At 37.4% G+C, this 20,053-nt stretch overlaps 1 protein-coding gene across 1 annotated transcript in view; it reads right to left on the bottom strand.

Moving 5' to 3' along the window:
• The window catches only part of LOC149789493 (uncharacterized), a 328,072-nt gene that overhangs the window by 145,128 nt on the left and 162,891 nt on the right, over positions 1 to 20,053 (bottom strand). The window contains exon 11 of the mRNA XM_089971520.1: positions 13,873 to 14,031. Within this exon, the coding sequence (XP_089827646.1) occupies positions 13,873 to 14,031 (159 nt within the window). The remainder of the gene's footprint in view (positions 1 to 13,872; positions 14,032 to 20,053) is intronic.

The raw sequence follows: 20,053 nt of genomic DNA, 5'->3' as shown, positions 1-20,053 counted from the left end.
TTCGCTTGTGCTATCCCATTATCCCATATATTCGGATTTTGCAGACATTTCAGGAAAATTATCTACGGAGCAAAACACACTGTTACGTTTATTAGAAAGGAAAATAGCAACGATGCTATCTGGCGAGAAGGTGCTGTCGATTACGCTACTGGCGTGATAGGTCCCAATGATGCCGCGAATAATAACGGCATAGTAAGATTACTAAAATTTACCTTGTGGATGCCAGCGATAACCCCATCGATAATTGAGGAAGAAAAATTATTATCATTCATGAATCAAGGCGGTAAATCTGTCATGTCATGGCTGACAACAACAACAGATTCCACAACTACCAATATTAATGGTGATTTTACCTGGCGTATTGCATCGCAGCAAGGTACCTCTGCACCTAGGCATATCTTTATCGCGTTTTTGCGTACCGATAGATATCATCAATTATACAGTCATATGATATTTGATCACATTGGAGCGACAAATGTGTCGTTGAGAATAAACGGCCAACAAGAACCATCCGAGGAAATATCAATTGATTTTGAAAATCATTCGACGGCTCGTGCATATCATCGCTTATTAAGTTTCATGGGTCGCGATCAAAATATCGATACAGGATTGCAAATATCGCAGCTAGATTTTAATAAATTTTATCCTATCTATTACTTTTCCCTGGAGCATCTCGACCTGGTAAAACAATCCGTCGTTGATATCCATTTCAAAGCCAGAATTAACACAGCTGGACTTAATCACAAAGTGATCGCGGTAATTCTCAGCGATAGAACAATGATCTTGGAAGGCATCAGTGGCAGAATGAGAATCATCGACGCTCCTGTCGAGAAAATGTAACCTTAAAATCAAAGATTTCTACATGGTCAAACATGGTCAAAACAGGCGGAATTCTTCCTTTTCTTCCTCTGATAAAAATGGCTCTTCCGGTGATTGGAAAGACATTAGGATTAGGCGCGCTAACAGGCATAGGTTCCCAAATAGGTTCCGCATTAACAAGTAAAATTACAGGAAGTGGATACCGTAAAAAAAAGGGAGGGTTACTTCCCGTCCTCTCTCCCTTAATCGCGAAAATGTTGCAAAAACAACAAAAAGGATCCGGCCTTTATCTAAGACGCCCCCCATACGGATCCGGCCTAAGACGAGTCTACCAGCCTCAAATTTAGATTTGATCAACGAAGCAAAGAATAAAAAAATAAAATTTTTCAGAGGCGTATTTATGCGAGATCAACTACCAAACAAACCAAACCCTACCGAGACGGGAATAATTAATCTCGATAAAAATACCGGCCCTGGCACACACTGGGTTGCATACGCGATTAATCCTCGCGAAGTCGTTTATTTTGACTCTTATGGATTAGCACCGCCAAATGAATTTATCAGCTATGTGTCAAAACTAAATCTTCCGATTTGGTATTCGACACTTCCAACGCAGACATTAGCGGATCCACCAATATGCGGTCCGGAGTCAATTAATGTTCTTGACGCAATTTCAAAATCATCCGGTCCGTATCACAAAATTGTATTTGAATACGCCGTAGATAAATATCATGGTTGATATTTACGGTAGATTTATCTACAGGAAGGAAAAGGCAGAAGTGACTGACGTCGATCTATCAAAGTTCGCAACCAAGAGCGATATTAACAATCTTCTATCGCTGTCAGAGGTGGACCCTGGCGAAGTTGCTGTTTTTCAAAATACCGAAGGAAGATTACAAACCAGCAACGTCAAAATAACTGATATAATCAAGCGAGACGAATACCGCGATCATATTAGTCAGTTTACTCGTCAATCGGAGATGGTATTAAAATCTATTGCTGATATCGCCGATATTATAGCGAAGTTACCCCTGAAGGCCAATATCGCGGATGTGGAAAAATCCGACAAAGAGCTATCAGCGGCGATGCTTCTAAAGGCTGATAAAGCATCACACGACGATCTTCAGGATAGAGTGACAAAAAGATTTACCAAGCTAACTAACGATCTTAAAAAACTAGACGATACATCAAAAAATCTCAGTAAAAAACTCGACGAGGATATAAAAAAAATCATCGATACCTCTTCAACTACACATAACGACCTCAACGAGAAAACAAGAAAAATAAACGAAGATATTGCCCAAATCAACAGAGAGATTGAATCGGCACGTGCATTAATATTTCAAAAAGCCGATAGAACATCACATAACGATCTTACCGAGAAAACAAGAAAAATCAACGAAGATATCGCCCAAATCAACAAAGATATTGAATCGGCACGTGCACTAATATTTCAAAAAACCGATAGAACATCACATAACGATCTCAGCGAGAAAGTAAAATCCATCAACGAGGAAATTACCAAAATAAATACCGCGATGGGTCAGAAAATCGATAGAACATCACATAACGATCTTACCGAGAAAACAAAGAAAATAAACGAAGATATCGCCCAAATCAACAAAGATATTGAAGCGGCACGTGCATTAATATTTCAAAAAGCCGATAGAACATCACACAGCGATCTCAGCGAGAAAATAAAATCCATCAATGAGGATATCGCCCAAATCAACAAAGATATTGAATCGGCACGTGCACTAATATTTCAAAAAACCGATAAAACATCACATAACGATCTCAGCGAGAAAACAAGAAAAATCGACGAGGATATTACTAAAATTAACGATGATATTAACGCGGTACGCCAAATCGTAAACGAAAAAATCGATAAAACATCACACGACGAGAAAACAAAATCCATCAACGATGATATTAACGCGGTACGCCAAATCGTAAACGAAAAAGTCGATAAAACATCACACGATGATCTCCACGAGAAAACAAAAAAAATCAGCGAAGATGTTACTAAAATATCCGAGGAAATTAACGTGGTACGAGAATTAGCAAATAAAAAAGTCGATACATCAGTTTACGACGGAGAAATTCAAAATATCAACGCGAAACTTCTCGACGCAACTACAAAAATTAGTGATATTAACTTAGAAATATCATCGTTGGATATTCCTGCGTTGATGCGTATTTCGATACCAGATCAGGTAGAATCAAAAGATCTTTCCTGCAATGTATCATTTGTGCTGAGGACACAAAATATTACCTGGACACCTGATAATGATTCTTTTAACTTTACCGCGCCAATTCAGGGTGTATATCGAGTATATATTATTTCGAAGTCAATAAAATTTAACGTGACGGCCGATAATCATGAAATTTATGAATACTATCCTGGATTTTTCGTTATTTCCATAGATGAAAATAACATCGTAAATTTCACACTAGAACCACAAGACAGAACCACCATGGGACCAGTGTATTATTTTGTAATTTTCGAATATTTATCGGTTTGGACCGTAATTGGTCAACCCGAGCCGGTTGTAGTTGTCGAGATAGGGAAACCCCCAACCATTTGAAAACGGAAAACTGACTTACCAAGAATTAGTCAGGTAAATAATTTAATAAATGACCGCATCGGATTACCGTTACAATCAGGCGCGATCATGGCAGGATTCGCTAAAAAAAACTCCTCGACGAATATCAAACAAAAATAAAAAAATACCAGCGTAGATTAGTTACCATTGACGTCGCCGTGTACGCGGTAGTCGCTGGTGCTGGAATAATTTTATCCGCGGTAACAACAATCGCGCCGATCGTAGCAACGATAATAATCTCGTCAACAACGACAATCGCTGGTGTTCTCAATATCGTAGCGAAAAAAATCTCCTCGTGCACGAGTGAAAAGTTATCATTGTACAAAAACAAACTAACTAAAATCAATGACGCGTATTCGAAATTATCATCGTTGCTTTCGGAGAGTCTCAATGATGGCGTTATCTCCGATCTAGAATTTTCGGTAATGATCGGTATTTACTCGGAGATTGAACAAATGAATATTAATAATGTCCGAGCTAGCCCAGATAGTGACAAACACGACACCGCTGACAACGACGCTAATATCGTTAAGCTCAACCAAACCTGAATTTAGTATTAATTTTCCAACACCAATCAGCGTCAAAGAAATTGCGTTAACACAATTGCGTGTCTACAATAGTTGGCCTAATGTTAGATCGAAATCATTTGGCAGATTATTATCAAATAATTCGCTTGTTTTTGCCAACAAAAACAAACCCGATGGAACGCCAGATTGGATCGTCGTTGGCATACCAACAGGCAGTTACGAAATTGATCAGCTGGATAAGGAATTTACCACCAGAATATCAAATATAACCGGCGATGCTACTCCGGGAATAAAAATATCTGCGCATGAACCAACACTGTCATCGATGATAGAGGTGAAATCGCCGTACATGGTAGATATTTACCAATCATCGATTAGGACCATATTAGGTTGGCCTGAAATCGCACCTCTAGCAAAACCAAAAAAATCAGATTTTATTATTCCAGGTTGGTACGAGGAAGCTCCTCCAGAACTACCGGAACCAAAAAAAGAAGATTTTACCACCGACGAAGGATGGTATGGAGATATCAAACACAAGCCTCTGATTGATAGCGCCATCAACCTCATAAACAACCACAAATTTAACTGGGTAATATTCGCTTTTACTTTTATTAACGAAAGAATTCTCTCGTGGTTGCCTCTTCCTAAAATTCCCCCCGGTGTGAAAATCTTCGACGCTACCCACATTAAGATAATAGCCCCCATAGACGGTATCTTGGTAAGAAGAACCCTCGACGAATTTATTCAAGAACATACAATACAATTAAATTTATTGCGGGAATCCTTTCATGAATGCATCTTAAATAAATCAGGCTCATGTAGCGAAATTATCAAACGCGTGAAGATTTTAAATCAACTCGCGAATGATGTTGAATATTATCACGACATGTTTATTCAGGCGATAGTCGACGATATATCAATTGCCGATTATGTTCTTCCTATTAGCAAATTCGAGTTGATCAGAAATTCAGGAGAAAAACAAAAATTCATGAGAGTATTTGGATTAACCGAGGAAACGCTACCAAATTTCAAATTTCCTGATTATGACGTTGATAAAATGAGAAAATCCGTCACTGATACCATCGATGATTTATTTCCGAAGTTACATGCCGCGTGGACTAAAAAAGTACAATTGGAATTGATTCTCAAACACAATAACGATCCCGCCGGGCAAGGGCGGCATATCTCGCCAGGTATCGTTAATATAACGGAAGTTATCGCGATTTATCTTCACGCGGATGTTGTCGAGGGCAGTTACAATGTTGATTCGTCAGAGTCAAATCAAGCGCAGCAGGGTTTTATCTTGTATTCGTTTTCACCTAGCGCTTCTCCGGGTTATTTGATAATAAAGGAGCCGGTGAATCCGTTTTATCTGCGATGTCATAATCGATTATTGTCGAAGATAAATTTCAAACTAACGGATCAGAAAGGAAATTTGCTTGATATACGCGGGGAAACGATAAGTATCAATCTGCTGGTAAGATCGTAAATCCATCTGCCAGGGAAAAACGGGCCAAAAAAATAAATAAAATCCAGGGAAATTTTCAAAATTAATATATTTTTTTAATTTTTGGTTTTTTTTGTTGTTTGCGGAAAATATTCAGGAAAATTCAAGAGTCTGCGATTTCCTTGGCCTTGCTCTCATCGACAAGTTTTTTCAGCTGTCTGATGCGTGAACTTGTAATTTTTTTTGACTCGTATGCTTCTGATAAAATCAACCTAGCTTTTTCTACCAGCGTCGATAATTTAACAAAATCCTCGACGCGATCATCGCTGACTGTCGCAAGTGATTGATACATCGCAATCTGGATTTTCTTTATTAATTTGTACTCTGACGGCAGCGTGTATTTGTATTCAAGTTTCCCCTGAACAATCGTCTCGAATTCGGATCGGATTTTATTCGCGTCCAACTCCGAGGGAAGATTTATTTTTTTCTTTCTCAGATCATCGATGGCTTCGATGATGTTATTTATGGTTTGTTCATTCATGTTATATTAATTTTGTAATATTTAATTAATTTTCTTCGGATATTATCGGAATATAGTAAAACTCGATCCACTCGCCAAATTTGTAGGAAAATGCTGCGCTAGTTATTTTTTCTGCCGCACGATGCACCGATGCTGGATTAATATTATAATATTTTGCAGCGGCGCTCATCGACGTGAATATAATTTCTTCATTTGTTTCTCTATTTACTGATTTAACTGCCTTTGGTATTCTGTATCCGCCATTAAATTTACAATTTTCACTTGGAGTTACTGCGCGAAGTTTAGATATTTTGTTGTTAAGTTTATTTCCGTCAATGTGGTCGATAACAAGACCATCCCTGATAGGTCCTTTGTGACATTCGAACACAAATCTGTGACAGAAATAATTCGTTTTTTTATTCTCACTGACAGTAAATCTGAGATAACCCGAATTACCAACCTTACCAGCATTTTTCTTCGTTCTGATATTTCTGACAATACCATCTGATGAAGCCTCGTAACCCTTGATCGTAGGATGAGATCTATACTCGCATGTGATTTTCATTGCAGGAGTCGTCGATTTCATTTCCATATACAATATTCCATTTGTTTAAATCATAATTTGCCTTGAATCGATTAATATAATCTTCTTCGCATGTTATCACCGAGGAAGATTTCTTTTTGTAATATCTGAGCAATTCCCGATAATTCTTTCCTCCACAGGACAAACACAATCGGGTCTTTCCTCGAGTACCAACTTGACAAACTAAACACCGTTGTGGTCCTTTACTGCCTCGTCGAATCGCATATATGTGAGCACCACAATAATCGCCTCTGCAGGATTTGTCGCATGATTTTGTTGATCCGATTGGTATCCATTTGCATTGCATTATATAATTTAAACATTTGTCTAAAATATAATAATGGATACATTTGATCTTGATGAGGCAGAATATATCATTCCTGAGGTCGATCGCGCTAAAAAAGAATTTTTCGATGATGGGGCGATTCATGTTTGGTCGACGTGGAAAACTAACGCTGTTGATGCTACGATGAATCTGGATCGGGCGAAAAAAATAATCGAGCACATAAAATCCGAACATAAGGAAGAACGATTTATCTTTGGAATAAAATTTATTGCACAAATGCCTGACGACACTTGGATTATTCGCGATAAACGAGATCCCGTGCGTGGCGGTAAGAAAAACGTCGTTCTTGATAAAAATTCGAAGCCAGGATTATTATTGGGAATCGATGGTCCTTATTATGCCAGGGCGTATCCTTCTAGCGCTGTTGTCTATGGAATTTATCGGCTAAATAACAACCCGGATGTGAAAAATCTACCCGCGATGAAAGAATCACCGATGATAAACTGCGTGGCTGAGCGCGTTATCGAGCACATGAAAAACGCTCGTCGTGGATCTGGTCTGACTCAGTTGAGGTTGAATAAAATTAATTCATGGGCAAAGACAGTTGTTGAAGGCGCATCGATTGACGATGTTGCTGTGTTGAGCAAGAAACTTAAATCTCGAGGAGTACCAATCGAAATTGTTGATCATAATTCACATGCGTGGTCGCAATCGGTAATGATATTCCCGCGAGATAGGGTTGTTAAATTTTATCCCGTGGATGGCGCTGATGCCATGTTCCGATATATCAAAATATTAGCCGCGTCTGATCCGATATCGGTTTGGTTATTCTCGAGCGAAGAAAGGTATGATCAGTTTATCTTGCCGCGAGGAGATATTTACCGTGATGAAAAATTACATGAATCTATGAAAAATATCGCGGTGAAATATTCGTCAAATCCTGATCAGTTATTAACGAATTGTTTTACGGTTCCGTCTGTTGCTGCTCACGCTGCTAGAGAGAGAAATTCGTGGAAACCCACAAGGAATGAATTTCTCACTGATATTCAACTTAGCTGTATCGAATACGGCCATGGCGGATTGTGGAATACCAAATATTATTTCGAAGACATGATATCCGTTGATATGAGCGCGTGCTATCCTGGAAGTTTCCTCGGATATGGCGATTGTGCGGATTATTTTGCTACATTTGGCCATCCCACCAACGAAATGACAAGGGTAGCAATTAACGGACCGTTACCTGATTTTGTCATGACCGGATTCGCTTATGTTACTTCATTCGAGTTTGCTGAAAATTTACATAAAATTTGTTATATTTGGTTTGGTCGGCATTTATCTCAACGCAGATGGGTTCCCACGGTGTTGTTGAGGTATATGCTGGATTCGTCAATGTTAATATCGTTGATGGTTAGCGAGGCGATTATATCCTACAGAAAACAAACTAAGGTGTGGTTGCCGACGGATTGTGAAAACGCGAAAGATATTGGAAGAAAAATAATTGGCAAATTTACTCAAGGAGGATCCGTTGATCATAAACACCGACACGCTAGGTTATTTATCAACGATGCCGAAATGGACTTTATTATAGCCGATACGGTATCGCGTGGAATATTCTGCAACAGAGAGAATATTATCATTGACGGAGAAAAATTAGGTACCGTAATTAGTTACCTTGACGGAGAATCAGCGCAGTATACGCATTTGAGATCATCGATGCTCGCTTATGTGAGTATAAATTTACTGTCGATGATAAATAAATTTTCTGATATCGCGGTAAGGGTCGCAACGGACTCGTTTTATATCGATAAGAAATACCAGTATAGGCTGGATAATTTAATCTCCGATGGTTCTTGGGGAACTTGGAGGATAAAAAACGAGGATATCCTAGATTACTGTGAGGACGCCGATGTCGAAGATTGCGATAAATTTCATCGAGATAAATGCGAGGAAATATCGATGGCTGCATCTGCATTTGACCCGATTTCACGTAACAAATTCGTTTACATGAATGGTCCTGGTGGTAGCGGTAAAACAACGCGAGCGATAAATTTATTTGCGAAATCTGATATGATCGTGTTGACTCCAACTCACAGATTAGCGCGAGAAATAAGGCAACGCGGCGTTGATTCTTGCACGTATCACAGTTATTTCAAATACAGCGGTGGATTATGGGATTCGGCTCGCATGGGAAATAAATATATCAACAAAATTATAATATTTGATGAAATTTGCACGGTAAATTTAGTTGTATTAAAATCTTTCCTGACCTGGCTGGAGGAGAAAAATACAGCCGTGATAATGTGCGGAGATCATGGCCAACCTGATCCGATTGATGGTGAATCTCCTCACGAATGGCTCAGGAATTTCGTTGACTATTATGAGGAAATCGACGCCGATTACAGATCCGATGATATTTTACTGACCGAATTTAAGAAATTAATTCGATTACAACCGAATAAAATTCAATGCGATGTGATGAGAAGAATAATCGACGAGACTCCGATGGATATTTTTCTTAATTTGTGGCGTCCCGATCATCTGATTGTTGCTAGTAGGAAAATTGTTCGTGATGTTATTCAGGAAATATTATTCAAGCTTCATTACGAGAAATTTCCAACATTGCAGGTGCCGTTGTGTTACAGGCCCGCTGATACCAGGAAACAAAATATCAGTGTTACTTTACCCTGCGGAGAGGAAAAGATCTTGGTCTTGAATGATATTATTCTCGTTGATATTAATCTTGTCAATGACGCGATAAACGCAGAAAGATCACCATGGAAATTAGGCTACGCAACAACGATACATTCATCGCAGGGATTAACCGTGGATGGCCAAGTTTGGATCGTCGATGATAGAATTTCCTGGTCAAATTTAGTTTATTTAGCCGTGTCAAGAGTAAGAAAATTATCTCAGTTAGGTAGAATTCGGTTTCACATTAATGACGCTGGCGGTAGTTGAGTATCTTTCGGTATTATTTGTAATTCTTCCTTGGTAAATCCGCGCTGTGGCGCTAGTGAATCTAGAAAATAAATTGCTGGTCTTCCTGACGATCTTGTTACGGCTGATATTTTATGTGTTGTTACGCTCCAGGTTGGATCGGTTGCTCTTTTTCTTCCTCCTTCAGCCTCGCCTTCTTTATATAAATACCTGACCGTGACGCTACCTAGCACAGGCGGAATAGTAGAATCTCGCTTTAGGGGTATTTTCATTTTTGTAATCGCAATTGCAGGCTTCATTGCTATTGTTCTCGTTGTCTCGTTATTTAGTGCGTTAATCACATGAGGCAATCTTGATACCCAATCATGAGATCGATTATCTTGAATAAATTCGCGCGCGTACTGATATCCGAATAATCGTTCTGCAAGAGTTTTATTGAATCTTTCGACGATAGCCTGATTGTGATGAACACCTACAATACCGCGACGGATTTTAACATTATTCTTTTTCATCAATGAAGTAACCGCGCCGAGAAATTCTCGACCTGGATCAACCTGGAGAAGCTTCGGCCATGTTAATGGAGATCGTGAATAAATTTCGCTAAACGCCTTAGCAATCTCTGTTGCTGTTTTATTCGATAACGGTTCCGCTTCCTTGTATCTGCTAGCGATATCAACAACCGTCAACACATACTTGTATGTGACTCCGTCGACGGTATCGTGAGGAAGAAACATAAGATCAGCCTGATGGACTTCATTAGGGACACTGACGGAGAAACTCGCATATGATATTTTCTTAGGCGGGGGAAGATATATTTGCCAGACTGCCTGTTTCGATAGCCACGATTCAGCAACGGATTGTTTTACTTTTGCTGCCTTGGCGAGTTTGGATATTGCTGATTTTCCTCGCCAAAAACCTCGCGGAGAATAATATATTTGCTCCATTATTATTTACCAGCGCCGAGTACTAATTTACCTTTCATCGCGCCTTTTATCAACCAGGTTGCCAATTTTTCTTTGAATTTTTTGTCAGGAATCGCGTCTATTGCATGAATTAGCCTAATATCAGCGAGATGTCTTTGTTGTAAATCCCCGCTACGATACGCAAGATCGTGATAGTAACACGCGTTATCGATGGCGTTTACTGGATCTTCGCCGGGATTTGGTTGATTATTATCGTTGAGTCTTATATCGAGCCTTGTGCCGGGTCCGCAGTAATTGTATCCTGGCAGATGCTTTTCTCCGGGATATTTCGCCCAAGGCAACCCGGGTAGATTTTTCATGGAGGCGGTAATGTCTCCTCCGGTTCTTCTATTTTTTTTTTTACAAATTTGAACTTGCGCGTCTTACAAACTTCGCATTCTCCTGCAATTGCGTTCCTGTTGTTGCGTGTGACGATTTCGGTTGGATTTATCGTAGCTGTGCGCGTGCGACATTTAACACAATATAGATCCATATATTCTAGTAACATGAATGTAATTGATTTTTCGGCCACGAAGCGACGCGAGCAGGTGAAACACAACGCGGTGTTACCAAATTCGATAAGGATGATAATTATTGGCCCGTCCGGTTCTGGAAAGACGCAGTTGTTGCTAAATTTGATAATGCGATGGCTAAAATGGGATAAATTGTATTTGGTTGCACCGTCCGTTGATGATCAGCGTTGCTATCAAGTACTAAAAGAATTTAGCGACAATACCGACGAAGGCACGATAGAATTCATCACAGACATCAATGAAACCCCATCCGTGGAAAATTTAGATGGCGATGTTAATAATCTTGTCGTATTCGATGATGTTATGCTGGATAAGCAAACTAATCCGGCTAGGATATTCTCGCGTGGCCGACACAAGAACACCGATGTTATTTACGTGACGCAGCGATATACACAAATTCCAAAGGTAATTAGGGACAATTGTAACATTTTGTCGGTTTTCAATGGCGTTGATACTCACACACTGAGAAATATTCATCAGACCTGGTGCAACGGCGATATGGACATAAACAAATTCAAAAATTTCTTCAGCCGCGCCCAGGCAACACCGCACGGTTTTATCACGATTAATCTTCATGATCCGCTTAGTAGATATCGAATCGGTCTTGATCAAATTTATTCATGAGACTCGCAGCCAAACTTTGCAAACTTTGTCGACACCAGAATAAATTTCCCCCCACCCCCCCAAAATTGCTGTCCAAAATCAATGATTTTTGCACACAAAAATTGCAGTCGGGAGTGAATTTACGCAAATTAATTTTCGTAGGAAGGCTTATTTTTGAAATCTGAGGCTTCTACGGAGAAAGTTCTCGTAGGAAGCTTTATTTGGTCTGGAACGTCTGGTCTGTAGAACTTCCCTGCTGCTCCTAAACTCATAAGAGAAAGTTCAATACTGTTTCCCTGTAAGTAACTAATTCATAAGGTTATATATAGTTGCAAATTGTCCATGATGAGATTTCTTTTTTTCCATGAGTATGCATAAACTAAACTACATCATCAAACACACAAATATAAAATCTCCTACATCTAATCAATGAAAGTGCATGTTTTATTTGATTATCTATGGCAGAGAAACTTTGATTGGCTCACTAAAACAGCAGTACGGACACACCTGGTCACAATGGTGAAAAATTGTACTTGCACTCAGTGTCTGGTTACAAAGGTTTATGCATAGGAAATGAGTGGTAAATCAGTTTTTCTTTATACATAATGATTAAAACAAAGGTATGAGAAAGATTCACATTTCTCATCAAGATCCTGCAACTGTTTGTGACAAATTATGGACAACAGATACTCCAATATGTTGTTTTATATATGAAAAACATACAAATACTATAAATACTACATTTCTGTGCTAATATTATATATATATATATATATATATATATATATATATATATATTGTATATACTATCTTAAAACTTGGCCTTCTTTAATGAAAAACTTGATTCTTTATTAGTAGGGGTCATCTTATAAGCATAATGTACAAAAGCAAATCAAATCTTCTAGGGGTAATGTTAGATTTTGCAGTGCACAAAATTCCTGTGAATTCAAATATTTTTACATTTCTATGCCACTATTCAGAAATGCATTTATGGTATGTACTGTGTTCATCTGTTTCAAGATGGTATTCATTACACAGTACTTGTAGCTACAGTTACTTGGATCTAAAATACTACAGGAAAATTAAATACTACCCACCACAAAGTGAAGTGTCCATCAATGTTGTTTACCATAGGTGTTTACTAGCAAGTATATTGCTTCCATTTTTATGTAAGTCCTAACAACCTTTATTTGTATTAATATTTGTGTTTTGCTGCATAAACACTGATGCAGTAATGATTTTGATTTAAGCTGTATTTTCCTTTACTATAAATTAGAATTTTAACTGTTTTTTTTTCCCAAGTCACATATCTACAAAGTTTTCTGCCAGTACACCTGACCGATAAGCCCCATATCTACCTAATTATCTATCTATCTATTTGGGCTAGGTTATGTTTTCAAAGTGCAACTCTGACTCACTGACAACAACTCACTCCTTCAGACAGATTTGACTTGCACTGAAAACAAGTCACTCCTTCAGACAGATCTGACTTGCACTGACAACAAGTCACTCCTTCAGACAGATCTGACTTGCAGATTACACCTCAATTTAAAGGAGGATCAAAAGAAAATTGCATTTTGTAGCCCTAATAATGGGTGGGTGGGGTGTCAATTTGCATTTTGTAGCCCTAATAATGGGGGGGGGTTCAATTTATAGTCGAATCAACTAATAAGCAAGCATATACATTATTTAATTTACCTTTCAGTATGAGTTTACATGTACTGTGGTAAATGTAAAGCATTTCTTCTAAGCTAAAGCACCAAAGCATCTAATCATTTCTGTCTTCTTTTGTTTCGATTTCATGATTGGCTTGGGTTCACTCCCCTTTTTTGTATATACAGTGATGTCTGTCATAGCAGACACTTGCGCATAAAGGGCATTTATGGATCCTTTCTCTTGTATATAATAATTTATTAACCTTGAATGCCTTTACTGACAGGTTTTATTAACTGCAAAAAACAGGGGTAGCCACACAAACCTCCACCCAAAGTTCAGTGAAATGTTTCACTGTGATTAGCTAAAACCATAAACCTACCAAGTTTTACTCACCTCGTGTGTGGTGTTTGTTGGCATAATGGACCTCTGATATGTGAAGAGGATCATGATGTTTGTGGGTTGGTGCGATCTTACCCCCAATAAGAATGGCTTCTCCATCAGGCCCGAATATAATACTGCCCCTTAGGGACCCTTCCTCTGCTGTACTACCAGCTACAAGGTAGAATGGGTGAAATGTTAGCAATGGTATTCACAATAACACAACAATATGGAAAATGGTTTGTTTTTATTTACCCTTCATGTTGTAGTACTTCATGTTTATATTTATTTGGATGGGTTTATATTCTTTACATTTTTGTGCAATTATTCATTTTTTACATTAACGGAACTTTACTTCTAATTGGCACCATAATGTCCATTATTGTGCTGAGGTGACATTAAACACTAATCCATCCATCCATCCATCCATCCTCCCTCCATCTCTCTCAACCATATTAATGCAATGAAGATGGCATAAACCAGAGAAGGGATTGTTTTGGATTGTTTCTATTGTAGTGGGCATCACTGCAATATGTTCAAGACACAATGTATCATGTATTGTTTGAAATATAAGAGTCTTATGTAGGAATGGCCAGGTAGGGACATTTTTATATATAATATGAATGGGTAGGGGAATCTTTTATATATAATATGACTGGGTAGGGAAATTTTATATATAATATGTAGTAATGAATGGGTAGGGGAATATTTTTTATATGTAATATTTATGGATGGACAGGTAGGGAAATTTTTATATATAATATGAATGGGGAGGGGAATTTTATATATAATATGTAGTAATGAATGGGTAGGGGAATTTTTTTTATACGTAATATTTATGGATGGACAGGTAGTGAAATTTTTATATGTATTATTTATGGATGGACAGGTAGGGACATTTTTATATATATGTAGGGATGGCCAGGTAGGGAAATTTTTATATATAATATCTAGGAATGAATGGGTAGGGGAATTTTATATACCAGTATATTATGTAGGGATGGTTGGGTAGGGAACTTTTATGTATATTGTGTAGGGATGTATGGGTAGGGAAATGTTTACCTATATTATGTATGAATGGACAGGTAGGGAAATTTTTATATATATGCAGGTATGGATTGGTAGGGAAATTTTAATATAAAACAAGTATGAATGGACAGGTAGGGAAATTTCTGTATGTAATATTTAGGGATGGATGGGTTGAGAAATTTGATATAAAATATATTTTGTTATTACATTCAGATATGACAATACACTGGAACCCAGGTAATCTGCTGATAACAGGGACCAAACATTTAATAGGCTACACTGATCAATATGGACCGCTCCAGTGATTAGAGTGTCTGCCTTGGATGTGGGAGATTTGGGTTCGAACCCCAGCCGAGTCATAAAGAAGACTTATAAAAATTGTACTAACAACTGCCTTGCTAGGTGCTCGGCATTTAGAGGCTAGTGTTAGGACTGGTCGACTTGGTGTCAGGGTAATGTGACTTGGTGGGATTTCATGCTGCATGTCTTCAGCAATGATGCCCCAGTGCTAGACATCACCATAAACTGCCACACTGCAGACATCATAGTGATATGACTGAAAAACTGTTAAAGCTATGTTAAAAATCCAAATCACATCACATCACATCACATTGATCAATGTTCCTACAACAATCATACAAGGGACCAAACATTGCAGGCCAAACAAAGCAATGTGCCTATAACACTCATACAAGGGATGAAACATTGCAGGCCAAAAAAAGCAATCTGAATATAATACTCATACAAGGGACCAACCATTGCATAGGCCAGACTGTGTAATGTGTCTACAACACTCATACAAGGGACCAAACATTGCAGGCCAAACAAAGCAATGTGCCTATAACACTCATACAAGTCACCAAACATTGCAGGCCAAACAAAGCAATGTGCCTATAATACTCATACAAAGGATGAACCATTGCATAGGCCAGATTGAGTAATGTGTCTACAACACTTGCACAAGGGACTAAACATTGCATAGGCCAGATTGAGTAATGTGTCTACAACACTTGCACAAGGGACTAAACATTGCAGAGGCCAGATTGAGTAATGTGTCTACAACACTTGCACAAGGGACTAAACATTGCAGAGGCCAGATTGAGTAATGTGTCTACAACACTTGCACAAGGGACTAAACATTGCAGAGGCCAGATTGAGTAATGTGTCTACAACACTTGCACAAGGGACTAAACATTGCATAGGCCAGATTGAGTAATGTGTCTACAACACTTGCACAAGGGACTAAACATTGCAGAGGCCAGATTGAGTAATGTGTCTACAAAACTTGTACAAGGGACTAAATATTGCATAGGCCAGATTGAGTAATGTGTCTACAACACTCCTACAAGGGACCAAATATTGCATAGGCCAGATTGAGTAATGTGTCCACAATGTTCAGCATTAAAATCCATCACACAGTGGATTAAGATGGACTAAATTTTGCTGCCATGATTGACAAGGATTCACAATAATATAAGGCTGGATTGATGAGATGTGTAAATTTTGTGGTCATTTGTGTATCCTAAAATCTGGAGTTCACAGCAGTTATGAATGGATGGTTCAAATTCACTAGTGGTGCATGAGCCTAACATAAATTTACTACAGGACTAACATACATTTACTATGAGACTAACATAAATTTACAATGGGACTAACATAAATTTACTATGGGACTAACATACATTTATCATGGGACATAAGCTTCTAAAGTCATCTGGTAAGTACAAGTGCCTGTAGTCATTCCTTTTTTACTCAATTATCTGTGATTTCAAATAAATTGTATGTTTTTTATTCAACTGAATGTTCTTATTGTCTCAAACAGAAAAATATTATCAATTATTCAGTGATATGAACCAATTACAGTTTTGCCACAATGTTAGCCTACTTCTTTGGAGAGTTACAGAATAAAATTCAGACAGATTTGTACATTCTGGAAAGTTACAGTACAAACCCAGGCAGACTTGTATATGACAAATACATCTACAACAATATATCCTCAAAATTACACTTCTACAACAATACTTCTGCTTTACAAAGTCACACAAAAGTAGATTCATGTTAAATTGTGTAGCATACAAAAATTAGTATAATGTAGTGATGGTACATTTAAATTAGATTCATGTTAAACTGTAAGACATACAAAAATTAGTATAATATAGTGTGATGGTACATTCAAGTTAAGTTAGATTCTTGTTAAACTGTAAAGCATACACAATTTAGTATAATGTAGTGATGGTACATTCAAGTTAAGTTAGATCCTTGTTAAACATGTTAAACTGTGAAGCATACAAAAATTAGTATAATACAGTGTGATGGTACATTCAAGTTAAGTTAGATTCATGTTAAACTGTGAAGCATACAAAAATTAGTATAATATAGTATGATGGTACATTGAAGTTAAGTTACATTCATGTTAAACTGTGAAGCATACAAAAAATTAGTATAATATAGTGTGATGGTACATTGAAGTTAAGTTACATTCATGTTAAACTGTAGGGCATAAAAAAAATTAGTATAATATAGTGTGATGGTACATTCAAGTTAAGTTAGATTCATGTTAAACTGTAGGGCATACGAAAATTAGTATAATACAGTGTGATGGTACAGTGAAGTTAAGTTAGATTCATGTTAAACTGTAAAGCATACAAAAATTAGTATAATACAGTGTGATGGTACATTCAAGTTAAGTTAGATTCATGTTAAACTGTAAAGCATACAAAAATTAGTATAATATAGTATGATGGTACATTCATGTTAAGTTAGATTCAAGTTAAACTGTGTAGCATACAAAAATTAGTATAATGTAGTGATGGTACATTCCAGAAATATAACACATATGATGATACAAGGTGGGATTCTTCTTTATAAAAATATCAATGTTTCACTTTGAAGAACTGTCAGGCAATGAAAATATTATAGTAATAACTTGCAGACAAACACAATTTGCAATTTAATCAATTACCATAAATTCCCTAATTAATGTTACCACTAATGCTTACCTCATATTTTCAAGAACAGAAAATTTAAAAGATGCAGTATAAGACTTGTGATGTTCATAATCCATCTGCTTCAGATCAAAGATTACAGCAATCACACAATGTACATATCAATGACTAAACTCACATGTACTGTTAAACATGACACAATAGCTGGGCAGCAGGTAGAAAGAATAGTCCAACTTCAAGCAGATGCTGTTTGGGAAAATGTGTTGACTGATCAATCAATCATTTAACTATGCTGACATTTACAATGACTGAATTCACTGTGTGTGTGCATGTGTGTGTGTGTGTGTGTGTGTGTGTGTGTGTGTGTGTGTGTGATTTAGATTTTTCGAGTAGCCTTAACAATTTGAATCATATTGCTATGATGTCTGTAGTGTGACAGTTTATAGTGAAGTCTAGCAGTGGCATCATGCTGCAGACATCATGTCCTACTGAGTCACGTTATCTTGACACCAGGCTGATCAGACCTAACACAAACCTCTTAATGCTGAGCACTAAATGAGGCAGTTTCTGGTATTAACACGGACAGGGTTTGATCCTGTGACCTTCTGCATCGAGGCAGATGCTCTAAACAATTAGGCCATAGAAGAATTCAGACATAATTATGGTTATTGTAAGAATACATAAAAAGAACAAATTTAGCTTTTATTATTGTGCTCTAATAAACACCACCACCACCACCCCAGCCCCGGTTGGAAAATGTAATGCCTTTAGAAGATTTTTTGGAATATACTGGAATTATTAGCTTGAAAAGAAAACCAATTTTCAAAATATAAATTATTATAATAAATGCTGGATGATAATGAATTAACACTAAAGTTAAATGAAAGTATGATCCAGAACAGAAATTCCATTGTGTACCTCTTTTAGGTGAACAAGATTTCATTATACATGCAAATATTGCATGGGTTACTTCAACAATTGATGAAACTTTTATAATAATGAGTGATCAAAGAAAAAATGATAGTGCAGTGCAAACGGTAAAGTTAAAGTATGAAACTGAAAGTAAACAAGAATATGTTGAATTTTTTTACCAGTACATTAAATACTCTCTAGTAATTTATGTTGTCACTTTGTGAAAAAAGTTTTTCTATTTAATTTAGTAATGGTGGCCATATTCAAAATCAACATAATTTGTATACATTTTAAAGGCCTCTATGTCAGTATGCAATCTGTCTTCTAGTAATGATGGCCATATCTGACGGAAGACTGGCATCATTTGTACAAATCTGAAGCCCTCTATGTCAGTATGCAATGTGTCTTTTAGTAAAAATGGCCATATCTGATGGAAGACTGGCATCATTTGTACAAATCTGAAAGCCCTCTATGTCAGTATGCAATCTGTCTTCTAGTAATGATGGCCATATCTGATGGAAGACTGGCATCATTTGTACAAATCTGAAAGCCTTCTGTCAGTATGCAATCTTTTGACTAGTAATGATGGCCATATCTGATGGAAGACTGGCATCATTTGTACAAATCTGAAAGCCCTCTATGTCAGTATGCAATCTGTCTTCTAGTAATGAAGGCCATATGTGATGGAAGACTGGCGTAATTTGTACAAATCTGAAAGCCCTCTATGTCAGTATGCAATCTGTCTTTTAGTAATGATGGCCATATCTGATGGAAGACTGGTGTCATTTGTACAAATCTGAAAGCCTCTATGCAAGAGTGCTTTCTGTCAAAGTTGGTCAACTTCTGTTTAGCAGTTTTTGTTTGAAAGTAACTGGCCATAATCAGATGGCAAATTGGCATCTTGTGAAGTCTGTTTTTGAGAAGATGTTGAAAGGTTTTTATATTTGTAGTATGGGTAAGCATCATTTTTACCACTATTAAATGTCCATTCTGTCAGGGTGCTTGCTCTTGAATGTGGTCAAATTTTGTTGAGTGGATTTGAGGAAGAGTTGTCTTTAGTGGTTTTTCTGTTTTTACTAATGGTTGCAATAATCTATGTCAGATCAGCAGCCATTGAAAAAATTTGAAAACCTTCTAAGACTCGATGCTTTCTGTTATATTTGAAAACCCTCTAAGCTACGGTGCTTTTCGTTATATTTGAAAACCCTCTATGCCAGGATGCTTTCTGTTATATCTGAAAATACTCTAAGCCACGATGCTTTCTGTTACATTTGAAAACCATCTATGCCAGGATGCTTTCTATTACATTT

Source organism: Sinohyriopsis cumingii, chromosome 10 (assembly GCF_028554795.1).
Source record: "Sinohyriopsis cumingii isolate HCF-2022 chromosome 10, ASM2855479v2, whole genome shotgun sequence".
Taxonomy (NCBI): domain Eukaryota; kingdom Metazoa; phylum Mollusca; class Bivalvia; order Unionida; family Unionidae; genus Sinohyriopsis; species Sinohyriopsis cumingii.
This window is presented reverse-complemented; position numbering and strand designations above follow the sequence as displayed.